This window comes from Urocampus carinirostris, chromosome 10 (genome assembly GCF_059441175.1).
Source record: "Urocampus carinirostris isolate Australia breed hairy pipefish chromosome 10, RoL_Ucar_1.0, whole genome shotgun sequence".
Classification (NCBI taxonomy): Eukaryota; Metazoa; Chordata; class Actinopteri; order Syngnathiformes; family Syngnathidae; genus Urocampus; species Urocampus carinirostris.
The window spans coordinates 27,969,344-27,988,610 of NC_142358.1; the positions used below are offsets into that span (position 1 = coordinate 27,969,344).

At 38.1% G+C, this 19,267-nt stretch overlaps 1 protein-coding gene and 1 pseudogene across 1 annotated transcript; both read left to right on the forward strand.

Annotated features, from left to right (window-relative positions):
• The first annotated feature begins 766 nt into the window (after nt 1-766).
• On the forward strand, nt 767-18,357 carry zbtb44 (zinc finger and BTB domain containing 44). Its single transcript, XM_088346092.1, has 7 exons — nt 767-1,033; nt 1,659-1,752; nt 4,631-5,729; nt 8,143-8,227; nt 9,102-9,253; nt 12,870-13,170; nt 16,482-18,357. Exons 3-7 carry the CDS (start codon nt 4,667-4,669, stop codon nt 16,894-16,896), a joined length of 2,016 nt encoding a protein of 671 aa, XP_088202218.1. The 5' UTR covers nt 767-1,033; nt 1,659-1,752; nt 4,631-4,666; the 3' UTR covers nt 16,897-18,357.
• Nucleotides 7,136-7,304, forward strand: LOC148358584 (U2 spliceosomal RNA; annotated as a pseudogene).
• Nucleotides 18,358-19,267: the final 910 nt, after the last annotated feature.

The following is a 19,267-nucleotide window of genomic DNA, read 5'->3' on the forward strand; positions in this document are numbered from 1 at the left end:
AGATAGTATGATACGATTATGGCAGACTCATCAGTCACCACAAACATTGAAATAAATAAAGCAAGTAAATACTTCATTAGGATATGTCGATAAGAAGAAGGTGCATTTCCATCCGTTATCTGTATCGCTTATCCTCAGTAGGGTCGCCGGGGTGCCGGAGCCTATCCAAGCTATCGTCAGGCAGTGGGCAGGGGACACCCTTAAGTGGTTGCCAGACAACTCACTAATTTGCTAATTCAGACCTAGGGACAATTTAGACCAGGCGATGAACTTGATGAACATGATTTTGGAAAGAAACCGGAGTGCCCGAAGGAAACCCACGCAAGCACAAGGAGAACATGCAAACCCCGAACAGGAAGGCTAGTAGCTGGATTTTATCTCATGACCTCAGAACTGTGCCGCGGACATGCTAAGAAAGGTGCGTTTACAACAACTATATCAATAAAGTGATTATTAAAGTAATGATGTGATAATTAAATAATACACCTATTATAACTGGAAAACTCATGCAATTGTGGACCACATATTCAGTGACATTTTAATATTCTAACAGGAACTAATATGTTTATGTTGTTTACAAGAAATAAAATAACCTTGTTCACACACATTTGTTTTTATTCTACATAACCTGTCTTGCTGTGAGTAAATGGGTGCCCCGTTGTATTTCTGAGCTTTATTATTGTTTGATAGAGGAATTGCAAGCATTGGCTAAGGTGGACAGGTATAGGACTTCCTGCCCCACAATGTACAGTAGCGTAACAGATGCGCAATGCATTGTGGGGATACAACTAAGAGCGCCCGTGGTCTATCTGACTCACTAATATTTTCATTTAACGAATGGACTGTTTAAACCACAAATTGAAATGTGACTTTAGCTGAGCCTTTTACGGAGCTGTAAATTTGAACGAAAGAAAAGCGTTGGGAATGTAAGCGCTCCGCGAGAAGAGACAGGACACGCCGCTCGCCAGCAACTCAACTGTTTACATACAACATTACTCAGGCCCGGCGGGGAGAAAAAACCTCACACTGAAAGGTAAACATTCTTCTACCAATGTGCGTTCTGAGCTCGTTTTTATGTACACGCTTTTTATTAGAATAATTTGTCGATTCTAAGTGTTAGTGAGTAAAATAATCCGAGGTTCGAAATCTACGGTGAGCTTTGAGGCTAACGTGCTAGCCGTGTCCTCGCTCGGCGCTTTCATACAGTCAGGTTTATCCACGGCTTAACCGGAAGTTCAGCATCTTAAGCTTCTGAATAAAAGCTTAGTATGAATTTGAAAGGAAAAACAAAACGTTTATGGTGGGTGTCACGACTGTAGCTCGTATGGAGTGGATGATTCATGCATTAAAATATTTATCAAAAAGTCTAACTCGTTTTTATTGTCACTCCAGTGTACAAAACAGTTGCGATGAAAACTTTCATTAATAGATATTCAGCTGAAAGGTTGAACTCGATGTATTTCCCGTTTCAACGTAGTAACACACTGTAACTTGACGCTTAGCTGGTGTTTGCTATACAGTAATGTGTGTAGATTTTCTCAGTATTTTCATTTTTGTCAATTGTATGTTCTCTTTCCTTATCTTTTAAAAGAGTATTTGCATTTTTGTTGACTTCAGCCCAACAGCTTCAATTATTATTGTTTTCCCTCTTGTTTCAGGCAAGCTGTTGTACCACTTGCTATTAGTATGTGATGAGTTACAGTAAAAAGACCTAGTTGTCAAGTGGACGTCGCCACCACGAGTAATTGAGAGGTACAGTGATTTAAATGTTTTTTTGCGGAATGGTTTACTTTATCTAACTTGACTTTTATCATATGCGATATTGATAAGGGTAGTTAGCATGTGATCAACATTGAGAATAACAAGCATCTGTCACCACTCGTGGTTTAAATATAGTTCAAACAAAACAATGGCATTCCTTTACAAATGCCTCCAAGGTTGTTTTCACACGGTCAAAGTTTGATATGGATCATGTGAAAAATTTATAGACAATTTTCAAGAATTAGTTTCTTTCTAAATACTACAAGCTTGCGCACATGTAGTCAATTCCAAATCTTTATAAATACAACGCCAAATTTGTTCCCCCCCCTAAAACTTGTCAATTAAAAATCTGACAAATTGCTGAACCCTGAAAAATATTTGGTTTTCTAGTTCACTTTGTTTTGAAAAGACCAGTTCAGACTAGAAGTACTTTTTATTTGCTCTATGTGTGCGTCAGGGAGTGTGCTTTCCCTACAGGAGCCCCTTTTATCCAAGCTTTTGTTTGATGGAAAAATCTCATGGCTCGGAGTTCACATGTCTCACAGACAGCTGCTAAGCATCCTGTAGTTCACTGGCCTCCACATGAGCCAGGCTTGCCTTGATTGTAGTTACATAACTTGGCATTTTGTCCTTGGAGCTCTAATCACCATCACCCACCCCCACCTATTTCGTATAGGGTATTGTTGCTGCTTAGCTGTTCACTTTTAGCTGTTTTTTTTTAAAGTTTTATCTAGTTATAATTGGAATTTTCGTTTTTGCAGTGTAGTGGATATAGTTTATAACAAGATTCGGCATGGCACTTTAAGACAACCACGTTATAAAGGTTTAAAAGAAAAAAGATTAAACGAATGTCAGTACATACAGGCAAAATATTTATAAAATATTGCTTGCAGATAGGGGTGTGACTAGGCATTATTTTTAAGATTGATGAATCGGTCGATTACTTTTTCGATTTATCGATAAATTGGATTTCTTGAAGACATTTTTACTTTCCTCCCCTTGATTCAAATATTGAAGTTTTGCACAGATAGAAAAAAAGTGCACAATAAACAAAACTTTTTACAAAAAAAAAAAAGTAAAAGTCCAAGTGTTTGTCAATCAACATTACAATGAACAAACGTTCATACAATTATATGCTCTACACTTGCAAATATGTAAGATACATTTTTTGTACTACCTTATCCAAAGATCATATTATGATTGGACAAAACAAAAAGAATGACCAATACATTTCATTTTATGTGCAGCAAGTTTTCTGGCATGGTTATGAGGTCATGGGTTCAAATTCAGCTACCAACCTTCCTGTGCGGAGTTTGCATGTTCTCCCAATTCTCCTTGTACCGGCGTGGGTTTCCTCTGGGCAATCCGGTTCCTTCCCACTTTACAAAAACATGCATTGCAGGTTAATTGGTGACTTTTAAGTGTCCCTAGGTATGGCTAAATGAGCGAGTGAGTGAGTTGTCTGTCTCTGTGTGCTCTGAGAAAGGCTGGCAACCAGTTTAGGGTGTCCCCTGCCCACTGCCAAAAGATTTCTGGGATTGGCTCCAGCACCCCCGCGACTCCAGTGAGGGTAACAGATGCAGATGATGAATGAATAGCTGCTTTGTCTGGCGTCTTTCTTTCATGTGTAGAAGTTCAAGCTTAATTATTTTTACCTGCCTAACAGTTCCAGTTACAAGTGGGATTCCTATTTACTTTAAAACCAAGGTGCAGGTTTCTTAATGAAAAATAATAATGATACGCATATTTTGTTGTGACTCAGTCACAGTTACTTGGCGTTTTACTTTTAGGTATTGAAAAAATTTAGGAAACAAGACAACCTTTTAATTTAAGACACTCATTTCTTAGGTGAACTTAATTATTGTTATGTTTCACTGATGGATGTTTCAAATTGCTCAAGTGTTTACCTTTTATGTGCATTACACAGATATTAAAACTGATTTCTGTTATTTAAACATGAGCTCCAGACAATTGTTAATCGAAAAAAACCAAATCAATTCTGAAGTTAAGACGAGGGGGAAATTTATTCAATGGGGAATAGCCAGTACAACAAATTTTGTCTTTTGTGGAAAAGAAAGACAAGAATAATGTACTGAGGAACATTGAACAGGTTGCTCATTAACTGGGTGAGACATTCAGATCACAGTGAAGACATTCTTTAGTTATATCCTCTACAGAGCAGGAGTGCTCCCCCAAAAAATTGAATAAATGTACATAAGAAATATACATACAATACAATGCAAACAACTACAAAACCAATAAACCTGTAACCCAAATTGGATGTTGATCAAAAGAAAGGAAATGAGCCTCAGACGTTATGTAACAAAATGTTAAGAACTGATCAGACAGCGATTAACCTCTTTTGAAGTGATGGAAAGGCAAAATCATTGAGTAAGAACATATCTGCTTTTGATACAAAACACATATTCACATGCGTAAAGCACGGTTGGGGTAAGGCCATCACTTTCGCTCACAGGGCTTCTCTTGAAACAATTTCACTTGTCTTTATTAATGATCTAACTCTTGACGGTTGCAGCACAATTAATTCTAAAGCATACAAAACTATTTTGTTTGGCAAATTAAAAAAGAAACAGTGCAACAAGACCAAGAACAAACCGTCCTCATAAAACAAAAATACTTCATCAACAAATTCATGATTAAGTTTGTAAGATCACCATGTTGATTACTAAACCATAGCCCATGAGCTTTTTTTGTAGAAGTGAAGACTGAAACTAACCATGCATTTGTAATTTAAATGTGTGTTTTTTTGTTTTTGTTTTTATCCGCATTCTTTAACTGATGGAACATAGCAAGGTATTACACAATCTTACTCAATCGTGCATTAAATACGTTTTAACTGTCTTTGTAGGAAACAGTCGCTCTACATGTTCAGAAGCTGACTAACATGGGAGTCCAAACCTTCACCCATTGCTCAACATCTCACAGCCAGGAGATGCTCGAGAAGCTCAACACGTTGCGGAACCAAGGTCACTTGTGTGACGTTACCATCAGGGTGCAAGACAAACATTTCCTGGCCCATAAAGTGGTCCTGGCCTGCTGCAGTGAATTTTTCCGTTCAAAACTTCTGGGCCGGCCCGAGGACGAGGACAAGTTTGTGTTGGACCTACACCATGTGACAGTTAGTGGCTTTGCTCCATTGCTGGAATATGCCTACACATCTACGCTTTCCATTAGTACAGAAAATATTATCGATGTCCTCGCAGCAGCAAGTTATATGCAGATGTTCGCTGTAGCAAGTACATGTTCCGAGTTCATGAAGTCCAGTATTCTATGGAGTCCCGGTAACAACAGTAACAGCACAATTGCAGCAGGTAAAACCCTTGAATCAGCACCCGAGAGTGCCTCTTCAAACTGTGCCCTAACGCCACTCGATGGCAGCGTGTCACCTGTGTCGTCAGACTGCAGCGTGATGGAGAGAAATGTTCCTGTTTGCCGTGAATCACGCCGGAAAAGGAAAAGTTTTGTAACCGTGGCGTCTCCTGAGAGTCCCCTCAAATGCACTTCACAGATGGTCACTACCTCCCCCCAGGTCCCCAATCCATCCCCTTCATTTTCAGACAGCACAGCCCAGCCTGTGGAATCTTCCCTTGCCTTCCCATGGACATTCCCTTTCGGTATCGATAGGAGATTCCACTCGGATAAAGCAAAGCTCCCGGAGAGCCCCCGGAGCCAGGAACAAGCAACAACGGTTTCGTCTGAAGTGGCGGTCGGCCGCCGATTAAGTGACTTTTTAGCGTGTGAAAGCGCCAAAGCAGTGTCATCACCCGTGCCTGTTGAGGAGGAAGACGTGAGGGTAAAAGTAGAACGCCTGAGTGATGAAGAGGTTCAAGAAGCCTCTGCCCACCCTGCCAGTGCTTCCCAGAGCTCACTCAATGATCAACAGACGGTGCCAGGAAGTGAGCAGGTTCAGGAGGATCTTCTCATCAGTCCGCAGTCATCATCCATAGGTGAGATTGTCGTGTAAAAAAGTAATCTTTTTTTAAGAAGCATTTTGTTCAAATGAAACTAAGGCACTTGGAACAGTCTTAATCTTTTTACATCCATTCCCCTCTATTTTTCAATAGACATTTAAGAAGAATTATTTCTCAAGATTAATGTTGACTCAATAGTCGAATGAAATAATTATTACTGCTAATGTGTAACCCTTGGTCAAAAGATCCAAACATAAATGCCCCCCCCAAAAAATTTGAAATAAATACCCTATTTTCGGACTACAAGCCGCACCTAATAACCCCAAATCGGCCAGAAATTTTAAAGTGCGCTTTATATACCGCAAAATACTGATGTATACAATTTCCGATCCATACAATATATATTCATGTGCGTTACTACACAAGGTTTTATGCTATAGTACTGTACTTTTGCAATGATCGATCATACAAAAATCATTACTGACCATAACCGCAATGCATACGGGAATCGTGTTTGATTCTCGTTGCATCCAATGTTTAGCAATTTTGGTCAGCAACATTTTTCGACTTATCAATCATAGCACTAATATATACCGTAAGTGTATGCAAAGTTTTAATTCCATGCACCTCATAGTCCTGTGTGACTATATATGAAAAATATATGACAAAAGACTATTTTTGGGGGGTGCGGCTTGTAATCTGGTACACCTTATAGTGCGGAAAATATGGTAAATAATTAAAACGTGCATTTTTCACTTAGTTTCTTTAAAGGCATAACATTAAATGATAAACAACTTACTGGCACATTACTAGCTACTAACACTTATATTACATTGTCATACAACAATAAAGGACATTGAAGTTATTTAGAAAATCCGTCAGACATCAAAGTGCAACAGATGAAAAATGTTGAAAGACCAAAAGTGCAAATAATACGAGCAAGTTCATTCTTCTTAAATTAGCTTTTTATGATAAGAAATGAATATCTTGCAGTTGCTTCTTTGAACACTATTGCTCATTTTTTGGGGGATTCGTACCGGGTATATAATTTAGGGTCTTTTAGCTTTTAAATGACAGGACAATAAATAGTGACTAATAAACAGGAGAAGGGCACTAATGATGACGGTAGTGTGGCAGTGTAATGCAACAAACAACAAGTCATACTCCCATACTCGCCAATGTTAAATAATAACAATACTTGACTATTAAATTCCTCTTCAACATAGCTTAATGCCAACCCATAGACTTTGTGGACTAAATGATTGAATGTCACACAGATAGTGCGTGTTTACTAATTGAAACTGCTGAACTGTAGATAGTTAGCTCTGTAGTGTTAGCATGTAAGAATAAGCCAAAGTCCGGATAGCAGCTAAAAATTGAGACACGTATCCTCTTCATAAATAGAGTTATCTGCTTCACGGCCAGGAATTTCTGGCCATGGTTCAGCTTGGCCTGTTGGCCTTAATGCTAGGACCTTAGCTTAGCCTTTTAATGTTAGGTCCTTAACTTGGCCTTTTGATTTTTGCATTCCGGAGATGGAATAAGAGCTTGCTCTGTCCACTCCATGCATCGGCCCGGTATTGCAGTACCTCCGGGAACGGTGCATTCGCAATGATTGCAACAAGGCTTTAGGGCTAGGACCTTAGCTTAGCCTTTTGGCTGAGAGTAAGTGTCCCGGCTCCTAGACTTTGTAGCATATAATGAACTGACCGATAACGGATAATGGATAATGAATAACGAAGATGGATCAATAACCCTTAAAAACCCCAAAACCCCCATCAAACTTGTTTATCTATACTACTTCCAGTGCAGATAATTTTGTTTTAAGTGTTACTATTCTTATACTGTACTGCTACAGAGTTCTATTACTCTATTGTCGCCGACAGCCGAAGGAACTCCAGGTGTGCTAGGTATCTGGTTACCCACAGCTCGTATGATTGCTTGTCGCCATCAAACAAAAGCCAATCAAACCGCTGACTAGACAATACTGGGCCCATAACCTGTCCGATTACCATTAATCATCTTACTTCCGCGGCGCAGAAAACGTGCTCTTCACCAGATCACGCCAAAACACACCACTCGCGGAGTCAGAGAGGAATTTCGTTTTCATCTATTTTGCACATGCGCATTATATATGTTTTTTACGCCAGTGGTCAAATAACCTAATGAAACTGCAATCACACGATATCAAGAATAACACGTCCAACAATAATAATACAATACTTAAAATGTGCAATGTTGCTTGTATGGACAGGGAAAACTTATTAGTTATTTTGTTGGGCATTGGAAGACAGCACCCATACTAGAGTTGACACTTTTTGCAAAAGATTTTCTGTCACTATAAATGCAATGAGACAATTTAATGTGGCGCACCAGGCAATGTCTCATAGTACATTGTGCAGGTTGATAAATACTTATTTAAAGATCCCAACCTGTTTTTTCCCCTTAGGATCAATGGATGAAGGTGTTACAGAGGGCTTGCCATCAATTCAGAGTACTTCTAATGCTGGAGGACATGCAGACGATGATGAAAGGTATGAAAATGTTTTCAGACACGCCTCAACGTGAGTCTTTATACAAATTGAGTCCAAATATTGCATAAAACCCTAAAATGGTCTCACACACTTGTGATTGAATTGAATCCAAATGCTGCCAGATATAATGATAAAATCCATGGTGAAATGCAGTAGGTGGTAACATCCAGTATCCAGAACTGGACCGTGTCCACTTGTTTCTTAAAATGTGTCACTATTGTTGCAGACTGGAGGACGAAATCCCCATTGCAAAGCAAAATAGCCAATGAGCCATTAGATGCATCATTGCTATCCAGCTTGATGAGATACCAGCTCGGTAGCCTAGATGGTAGGGCGCCTGACGCTGGTTCAAGCCTCGGCCGAGTCATACCTAAGACTTACAACATTGGTACCCATTGCCTCCGTGTTTGGCACTCGGCATTAAGGGTTGGAATTGGGGGGTTTGGTCACCTAATGACTCCCAACACAGCAGTTGGGTCTAAAAACCCGGCGCCGATCGATGTCGATAGCTTCGTGTGACAAAATGATTTCCGGTAGATATCATGTTGATGGTTGATACTGGCTGAATAATAATAAATAAATAATAATGAATAAAAATAAATAAAAAAATAAATAAAAATACTCTTAAATAATATGCGCATTTTCAGCGTCTATGAAAAATGAAATATTTGGCTCAAAAACTGTCAGCTTTACATTGCACTAAGAATTCGAAACTTATATAATTTGTTATCAACTAACAAGTTCAGTCTAATATAATCCAATAACTCAGTTTTGTGATCATGTTTGTACTGGATTGAAAATATCAGAGATGCAGAAATGATAATACATTATTTTGGAAGTTAAACCTGTCTTTCCTCTTTTTTCGGCGTTACAGATTAGAAGGTATTCAATATCCGTACCACCTCTATATTGGCCCATCAGCCCGGCCCGGCACCAATGGCCCTGACCGGCCCTTTCAGTGTCCAACTTGTGGAGTTCGATTCACACGCATTCAAAACCTGAAGCAACACATGCTCATACACTCCGGTAAGTAAAAATGTGAACATTATGGTCACAAAAATCCAATGCATGAAACATAGAAATCGTAATGATGTGTTGACTTTAAAATGTTTCATTGCCGAAAGTGTTTTAAAATACATTCTTAGTAGGTGTAATATCACAGGTTGGTTAGAACGTCTGACGGACAGTTTAGAGGCCCCAGGTTTGATTCCAGCTACCGGCCTACCGATGCGGGATTTTGCATGTTCTTCCCGTTCCTTCATGGGTTTTCTCTGGGTACTCCAGTTTCCTCCCACATTCCAACATCATGCATGGCAGGCTGACTGGCGACTCCAAATTTGTCCCTTGGTATGAATGTGTGAATTGTATGTCTATGTGTGCTCTGGCTATCAACTCCAGCACCTCTGCAACTTTAGTAAGGATAAGAGATTAGCAAAATGAATGAATGAAGCAGTAAGAGTATATATTCTGAGCTGTACTATTCATTTCTACACAATTTAGATCTAATAAGGCAACCATCATAAGGATTTTCCTAAATCCTGAGATTGAGTCTCCTACCACTGGAGGCCCTCTGTGTAGCTCTTGCAAGCTTTTACAAGATTTTGCTCTCAGCTCCCTTTAGCTGTTATTGCTAACTACTGTCTTCCAGGCTTCTCACTTAATGTCATCTGTTAGGTTGGTCATTCAATCATTCCAAATTAAATAATAATTAAGTACACAAATTGTAGTCTGTCTAAGCACCATAGTTGGCATGAATTGAATTGAGACCAAAAAAATAACACACCAGTAGATGACACTAGCTTTAAAAATGACAAACATTGATTTCCTAAGATTACTCAGAATACAAAAAAACAAACATTTAAGTCGCTATTTTGCCCTTCACAGACTTAGCCATGTTTTACTTTAGTAGGAAATTGGTTTGCAAGGTTACTCGAAGTCACCTACAGCGGGAGTTTTATAAAAAACATAAATACAGTACAAGAGTATAATGAAAGCCGGTGCCTTTCGAGACGCTATTTTTCTCTTGTGATTGGACGAAATACGTTTTTTTTTTTCAGGAATTCTGTGCTGTTGAGTTTAAATGTGTTGAGGTTAAAAAGGTTTAAATTGTTTCGTATTTCATCTTTCTTTTTGTAGACTTACGAATATTTTAATTTATGTTTCTTGTGTTTTTTTCGTTGTTAACATTTAAGTGTTAATTTTGCTTTATTTCCCCCTGTTTAAGTCATTCAGAATAATATATAATATATGGTAATACAGTATACGGGTTAAACAACAAAAACAACCCAAAGAGCCATTTGGGAGCTGAAAGAGACGGGTCTTTTTAGTGAACTAAGCCGGAAAAGCCGGTTCTCTAAAAAGAGTCGGAATTCCCATCTCGACAACGAACCATTTAAATTAGATTATATTTATTAAGCTCACATTATATTATTTACTGCCGATTGTTATTTTTTTATTCTATTGTTTACTGTTTTGTTGCACTTCAATTGTTCAACTGACTCGAATACTGCTCAGCAAAATCTCCAATTCTTTGACATATAACTTCTTTAAAGTCTTCTTTAAAGTAACTGAAATAGTTACTTCCCCTAGTAATTTGTTACTTTTACTACAGAGTAACTTGGTTACTAACTCAGGTACTTTATGGAAGAAGTAGTGAGTTACTATAAATAATTCCCTTTTTAAAGTAACTTGCCTAACACTGCCTGTTGTACAAAAACAACAGATTTGATTTCTTAAATTCAAATTGTAAGAAGCTTTTTCTTGTCAAGATATACTTTCTTTGTGGACATTTTTAGTATTGATATGATTTGTAAAAAGGATTGTCTAATGGTTTGTAATCAGGCAAAGAATGAGATCATGAGATTGAAATGCTTTTATTTTGAAGTTTTTCTGCATGACTAATGATCACTTATCGCTGACTATAAAAGACTGGTTTAAGATCAGGTAATTGTGTAATTGTGTAACTGTAATCCTGTGCAGTCCTTTGAGACATTTTTGTGATTAAGGGCTATATAAATAAATTTGACTTGACTTGACTTGACTAACTATAAATTAGTAAGTATTTGTCAATTTCCCCAAAAACAGAAAATTGGAGAATTTATATTTTTCATTTTATTTTTTGAAATCTAGTGCTAAAATCAATGGACTTATAAGATATCATGTCTCACTGTCTTTGTCCTTAGTACCATGCTTACTTGTAATTTATGTGGTAATCTAAGGACATTTAAATTGTTGAAAACAAATATTTTCAGGATTTTCTTTACTTTGCCACTATCCACTTGAGAACTACTGGTTAGGAGCAATTATGTGACCTCAGGTAACTGAAACACAAGCGGAATATGAGTTAAATCCATTTCAAACACTCCACTCAACCTTCATTTATCTAGTTTTAGTCTTCAAAAACACACCCTTGATAATAATAATAGCAGAATAAGTGATTTTAAATGACTTTTAACATAATTTAAACAGACAAAACTTGCGCATAACAAATTATTTCTCTGTGACTAAGTTGCTTTAATGGCACGATTAACTATTAGCTATTGTTTCATAAAGAAATCCGTGGTCATGTGTTTGTTTAGCACTTTTCATGAAGTAAAATGTGACTGAGAGTGCTGTTTACAATAAACTCAACTAATTTAAATCCACGCTTAAATTGGTACCTTCCATTTTGTCATGTAGCAAATTCACAAACTTCAAAATGACAAATGAAACGACTTATATTCATTTTTTGCTAAGGCTAAAAATGAGTAATGGAAAGGACTATTTACAACAAAAGTAATGATGTTCCAATCTTACATTTTAGACCAGGCGTCGGGAACGTATTGCTCGCGAACCAGATAGGGCTTTTCATGAGTACATCTGTCTCGACAATAAAGTAAGGGCCATTGCAATTTTCCAAATATAGCGTATGCAAAGCCGAAGCAACAGAGAAAGGTAAAATTTCAGTCCAAAATAAATAGGGCAACGTTTCAATTACAGTTTACACTCAAGGTGTTACACCAACAGACCCTGTTTTGGTCGTCTCTCTCTAAGGAATCCTTCGTATGGAAGCTCATTTAACAATCTATGTTCACTGTTGAGACATTTTATAATGAAAACCAACAGAACAAATTGTAAACACCCCAAAACGCCAGCCAAGCACCCAAGAGGAATTTTATTGGGTGAGCAGTAGGTTCTCTACGCAAAGAGCGCACTACCCTAAATACATGCGTATCTTTCTCATTTGCAGTATTTAGTCACATTTTTGAAAAAGAACTCTTGTTTTGAAACCATTAAATACGACAAAAATGATGGCCAAAATGAGCATCAACAGTCTTAAGTAACTACAGGAGAGAGACACATTTTAACTGGTGTATGTGTTGATATGGGAGACAGGCCCTGGCATTTTTATTTCATAGAATTTATCAAATCATCAAATGTCTCAGAGTGAAATAAAATGCGCTGAAGAATTGGGCTTTTTGCTGGAGAGCAAATTTGACGTTTATGTTAAATATTTTGTTAAAATAAATGGTGAGGCTCTCAAAAATCCAAATATTTTGCTTATATGGCTCTTTGAGTCAAAGAGGTTCCCGACCCCTTTTTCCAAACTATTTTCCTAAATAAATTGGCTTAATAAAAGTGTTCATTTTCCTTGTCCTTCTAGGCATTAAGCCTTTCCAGTGTGACCGCTGTGGGAAAAAATTCACACGGGCCTACTCCCTAAAGATGCATCGGCTGAAGCACGAAGGTAAACGCTGTTTCCGATGCCAGATTTGTTGTGCCACATTCACGTCCTTCGGTGAATATAAGCACCACATGAGGGTCTCCCGACATATAATCCGCAAGCCGCGGATTTATGAGTGCAAAACGTGCGGCGCCATGTTCACCAACTCTGGCAATTTAATTGTACACCTGAGGAGTCTGAACCATGAAGCATCCGAACTAACAAACTACTTCCAGAGCAGGTGAGAAGTCCAGAGGCGCTAACAATATGTGACGCTAATGTACTCTGTTTTAGGTACTTTCAGTACGTGTTTTTACATGTTTTCCAGGTTTTGACTTAAAGTTGAAGTATGACTTCTTTATTTAGCTGTGTTTGCTAGCAACAATTCTATCAAATGCAGTGCAATGGAAAAAACAAAATTTATTATTTTTTTTAATTATTATTATTTTTTTCTTTACAAATATAACGTTTTATTCTGATTTCGAAATCTTTGTTTGTTTTGTAAATTTTGGAATTTCGGTTCGTTTGTCAATTTGCATACTCGGCAGCCAATGAGAAGCCTGCATCGAATAACTTCATGCTTCCGGACTTTCCCGAGCGTTCTAAGGTCGCGCATTTGCATATCATTTTCCAAAGAAGACGCACAGAGAACACAAGAAAATGTAGAAGTGGTTAGGAATTGTTAAAATTTGTCAATTTAATAGCCCTCTTACTCATAGTATTGCGGTAAGACGTTTTCCATTGTGTGACGTCATTACGCACGCATTATTTTTCGTTTTGCTAATTGTTGATCGCCATGTTGTATTGAATGGAGCCGTGTTGTTGTTTGCTTGCTGTTGAGGAATACATATGCTTAAAGGCTGAACCACAATGTCCTACTTATCTTCTCACGCATGAGAAAACTGCACACTCTGACATATCCTTACCAGGAATCAAGCCAAAACCTCAGCTGCAGAAGAAAGATTCAAAAGAAGCTAACAAAATTTATGACGCTACAAAACGTAAACGTACAATAAAAGAATCGTAGAAAGAGGAGTTCAGGTGGCTTGTAGCAGACGACGCAACGCAAACATTGCATGAATGACGATGAGTAAATACAGGTACATATTGATGGCAGATGGAAAACAGCGATGTCATATACATGCAATGAATGTTATAAGTAGATTTATAATAAACTGCATTTTAAAGTTTTGTTATGTTATGTGTTCTGATTATCAATCCTTAATACTTTGCAACAATGTTTTTTTTTTGCGATTTAGTCGTTTTATTGTGTTTCAAGTTATGAAAAATGGGGAAGGCAACCTAATGGCTGGTGTCCGGTAACTTTTTGTCATGAGTTTCAGACACTGATTAGCTTTGCTTCTAAATGTATATTAAAACATTTTCCTCCGTTTAACAACATATTGTGAACGTGCAAGCCCTACGATTTGTAAGTTTTATGTTGTGTCAAGCTCTTCATTTTTGAAAAAAATCAAATTTTGTCTTTAATACATTCACATACAATCCAAAGAACAAAGCAAGAGTGCTTTTTTCAGAATGCAAAGTAAAACAAAAGGGGATGAAAATGACTGTTTTGACTATTCGTTGCACAGAAGTCATTTTAGCCAGTAGTAGGGCTGCAACTGGTCTCAGACAGTTTTAACATTTAATCAAATAATCAGATAATTAGTAAATTTTTCTTAAATTTAGCATGAAGTTGATTTCATGATAAGGTAAATGATAAACTTATGAAAAATGGGTAAAGTGAAAAATACATTATTTATTGAACGTACTGCGGATTTGTACAAAAACACCAATAAGTCAAATTGCTCTGTAGAGTCATAATTCCATTAATAAACCTCTGTACAGTAAATAAATAAATAACTTTTGTAAAGCACATTCAGTTGTCAACTTCAAAGTCTGTAATCAAAGAACGATTCTCAAACGCTTCAAACCTTGCGAATCTTAACGGTTTTAACTTCTGACGTTTGTTATTTTAAAGGTTTTCAAGTCTGACGTTTGTTCTTCGACAACCTGCATTTCATTTCAAATAGGTTTTTCAGGCACAGTCTGGCACAACGCTCAAGCTCACCTTTATTGTGGAATATACGCGTATAAAATGTAACATGCATTTCATCAAAACCGTAGTGGGTTGAATGTTATTTGAATCGTATTGAGGCGAGTCAAAGACTATCCTTCATTCGCTTTCTGACGTCGACTAATCATAGCAGACCTAGCCAGTAGTAATTGTTTTTATTCCTTTGACAAAGAGGTAAGAAGCTTTTATGGCAGTCAAGAAACATGGTTTGGTGGCATGTTGAGAAGGACGATTGGGTCGCCTGGGGCATTTTCCGATTGTGAGATCATATTTGATATTAGCAGACACAAACGTGCTGGCTTTTGTGGTAATTTCTTTTTACAAGTTGGACACAACACGTTTTAATTTTGACGATTTCGGTTACAGAAAAATTAATGGACTTTTGAAGTCTAAAATTGGTGACCCCTGTAAGTTTGACACGCCCAGCGTGAGACATGAATATGAACTAGTATGGTGATGTACCGTATTTTTCTGCACTAAAAGGCGCATCCCCGAACATAGTTTTTAGTGGTATTTTCTGTTCATATGTACAAGGCTATAAGGCGCATAGGATTAAAACTACAGTCTGGGTAGGGTTGCAGAAAAATGTATAGATTACTGGATTTGTGCTTTGATGGACACGTTGGTATATGTCACTGATGACAAATGCATAACATTCGGCACCACAATCTAGCTACACAGACAGAAACGGGGATACAGATGACACAGGAAAAGGCATTAGGTTTTATATCATCATCACACTGTCACGTTACTAAAATGTTGGTGTTGTTATTGGGCCGGGCCGCAAGAATATTGTCAGGCATTAAACCGGTCCCTGGTACAGAAACGGTTGGGGACCACTGAAATACAGTATTGTATGGCCGACTCTCAAAGTCTTTACAGAACGCCCCCGAGATTTTGAACTGAATGAAGAGAAAGGCATTGTGGGAAGCAATCTGCTCATCCTGAGAGAAAAGAATAAATGCATGACTGCTCATATTTAAAACGTTTGTCACTTACCACTCTTAGTTTGAGCTGAGAAAAAGTCAAACACAATTTTCTATCCATTTTTAATCGCTTTCCGTATTTTGATTTCGATAAAACATCTGGTGCTTAGCTAATAATAATGTAATAGGGCATTAGGTCTTATCTCCTTTTCATGTGTTGTCTGTTTTCCTATTGGTCTGTTGGTTAGAATTTGGTGTTCTTACCATTGCTATCTGATTTGATCACCGTTGTCCCCATTTTTATGCAATGGTGGTCATAAATAACCATTATCAACTGATCAATAATTGCATAAATACTGTAACACATTTTCAATTTGGTCCGCATAAAAGGCACACTCGCCTGTTTGGAGTTTTTGGGTGCGCCTTATAGTCCAGAAACAAATGTATATGCAGTCTTCAAGGTGCCTGAAAACCCAAAAACAATGTGTCACATTGAAGGTTTCAGATAAGAACTGAAATGTTTTTCTTTTTTATGTCTGTTTTCATTAGTGATTTCCTCGTGCCCGACTACCTGAGCCATGTGCAAGAGGAGGAAGAGGAGGAGGAGGTGCTTGGACCCCAATATGATATGGAAGAATCCCAACATCCCCCAATGTATGAGGGCGGCAGCTCCACGACCACTGCTGCCTCGTCCTCCTCCTCAGTCCTTATGGCAGTCATCTCCCAGGTTTCCTCCTCTACCCACAATTGCAGCATCTCACCTGGCTTCCTTCCACCAGAAACCATGGATCCCCTGGATGCTGCTGCCTCCTTTAAATTGCACGCTGGCAGCTCTGGTCCCCTTGCACATGAGACCAAGACTGACAACAGAGAAGAGGGCCGCTCTCCCGAGGTCTTTACCCAAGAAAATCATAGGATGCACAACGTCCCGGCCAAGGAGTTGGCTTCTATCACCATCGAGTGAATCAAGTCTTTCCTCTTGCCCATTTTGTGCTACTTTGTTGTCTTGTCCAACGGGAAAATCCGAGGAATATATTCGCCAAAAGAGATAAAATGGACATGTTCACATTTTCACTTGCAGAGTCATGGCAAGACTTTGGTTACCGCAGTGAGGATTTTCCACCATAAAATGAATCATTTTATTCTTTTAAACTTTTATTTTATATTGACACGGTGGGAAGGTTTTGCGAAACGAGTTATTCATCCCATTTGACGTGAATGCATTGTCACTGGAGTTATGTGAAATTGAAGCCTTGTGGAAAGTGCCTGCAAAGAGATGAAGAGCACTTGGGGTCGCCAACCGTAACAAACCAAGGCTTTGCAAATGGAGTTTTTTTACGTCTCCTTTACAATGATTACGTCAGTTGTTTTTGGCACATGCACACACGTGACACAGCACTTAAAAGTCAATATTGTCTATTGCAATATCAATGTAGTTTACTGTCTGAATGCAGTACAATGTTTGCTGCCTCTTGTGGGTTAGGTTAGTGGTCGGCAACCACCGGGCCACGGACCAGTACTGGGCCGAAAGGAAAAAAAGAAAAAGTTGCCTTATTATTTGCCTGTTCCGTATTTATTCGTGTATACATGCAGTTTTTTACCCCCATAGTTTTGCGTGCGCATTGTACAAGAGGTTTTAAGACAGTATATCATTGTAATTGAGCAATGCTAATCAAATTTGCTCAGCATTGAATACACAGGTATAGAACCCATACCGCGCTGAATCATCACCACTAGTCCAATAAGATTTTAGATAACAGGATAGGCAATACATTTTATCTCATTATTACACTACTTGTACTCACGTTGCCATGTTGTACAACGTTGCTGCGTACTGGAGAAGAGTTTATCCAAAACAACGTTATACAACGTGGTACAGTGAATAAAAACAGCGTAATTATGATAATATACTGCCTTTTCTTATGTCACCAAGATCCTTAATGGTCTAGGAACTAAACAGAGAATTTAGGCTTACTATTATTATTAACATTATTATTACTACTAATGTTATTTTCATAGCCCCGCTATAAGAATATCGTCAATATTAAACTGGTCCATGGTACAGGAAAGGTAGCGGGCCACTGGGCTAGGTCTATTTTTTTCTCAGTAGAATGAGAATGCATTAGTTTTTGTTTGTATTTATGTTTTTAACTTCAAAATATATTCATGGTTTTGGGGTTAGCAACACTGTTTTAATCAACTAAAATATTTGCATTGGCAAGTATTAACATTTTACTCAATTGAATTGTGGTCTAAAGTTGTGCCAGTGCCTCACATATCCATCTGTCATTATTTGGAAAATGGCAAGAAAAGTCCAACTCTGAAAGCTTTTGCATGACTTGATGGTCTATCACATCTATGAAACTTTGGTCTGATCAATTGATTGACAATCAGAAGAAGTTGAAAGAAAACCACCCCAGGGTAATTGCTTGTTTTGATTTCTCACCAACATTGCTGTTTTTTCAATTATGTGTTGGGAAACAGCATTTTTACTGTTTTGAAGCCAACAAAAGAAAAAAATGAAGGCATAACAATGTTGAAAATAGCAATTTTAAATGCTGACTTGAGGAAGGGGAATGTGCTATGGACGGACTGACTATTGGGAATTTAGAGATCATTCTGACCTATCCATTTTCAGACCAATTACACCTTCCAAGATTAAGAACAATAAGGTGTGGCATCAGCCATCTTGCACACTCCAAATAGTAATCGCTGGTTTTAGGCAGTCAGGCGCATAACTGAAAAACATTAACTAGTTACAGTTACTTTTTACTTCACTTAAAAATAATTCAGTTACCGGCTTGGGTCGTAGCGTCACTATTTCCTGCAGTATGTCTTTGGCAGGTACCGTCTGGCGGTGCCCAAACCTCTCTCCAAGCTCCTTTTTGGGGTAGGGGTTTTCTCCCCCCACATGAAACGGATAATACAGATGGTACTGGTTTCCATGGTTACCGGTAGCAGGAACCTCCTGATATGACGCTGATACAGCACCGTTATCATCTGTTTGCCGTTGTTTTTTGGTATAAAGCATCATCCCTGCTCTTCATAGATGAGGTGGATGTTGGCATAAATTACTGACACCAAAAAGTATGTAGTCACAAATTATCTTAAATACTCTCTTGGAAACCTACCCCCCCCTAAAAGTACACATACAAATAAAAATGTGTACACTACCCTGTGTAAGCAGCTCACCCTTTATATTGGCTTGCACATTCTTAAGTGCTTAATAGCAAACACTTAACCGAGACAAGCCATGTCCATTTTGTCTCTGGACTTTGAACCACCTGAATATCCTCCATTTTAAGGTTCTTTCCAAGACGTTTTCTTTTTTATTT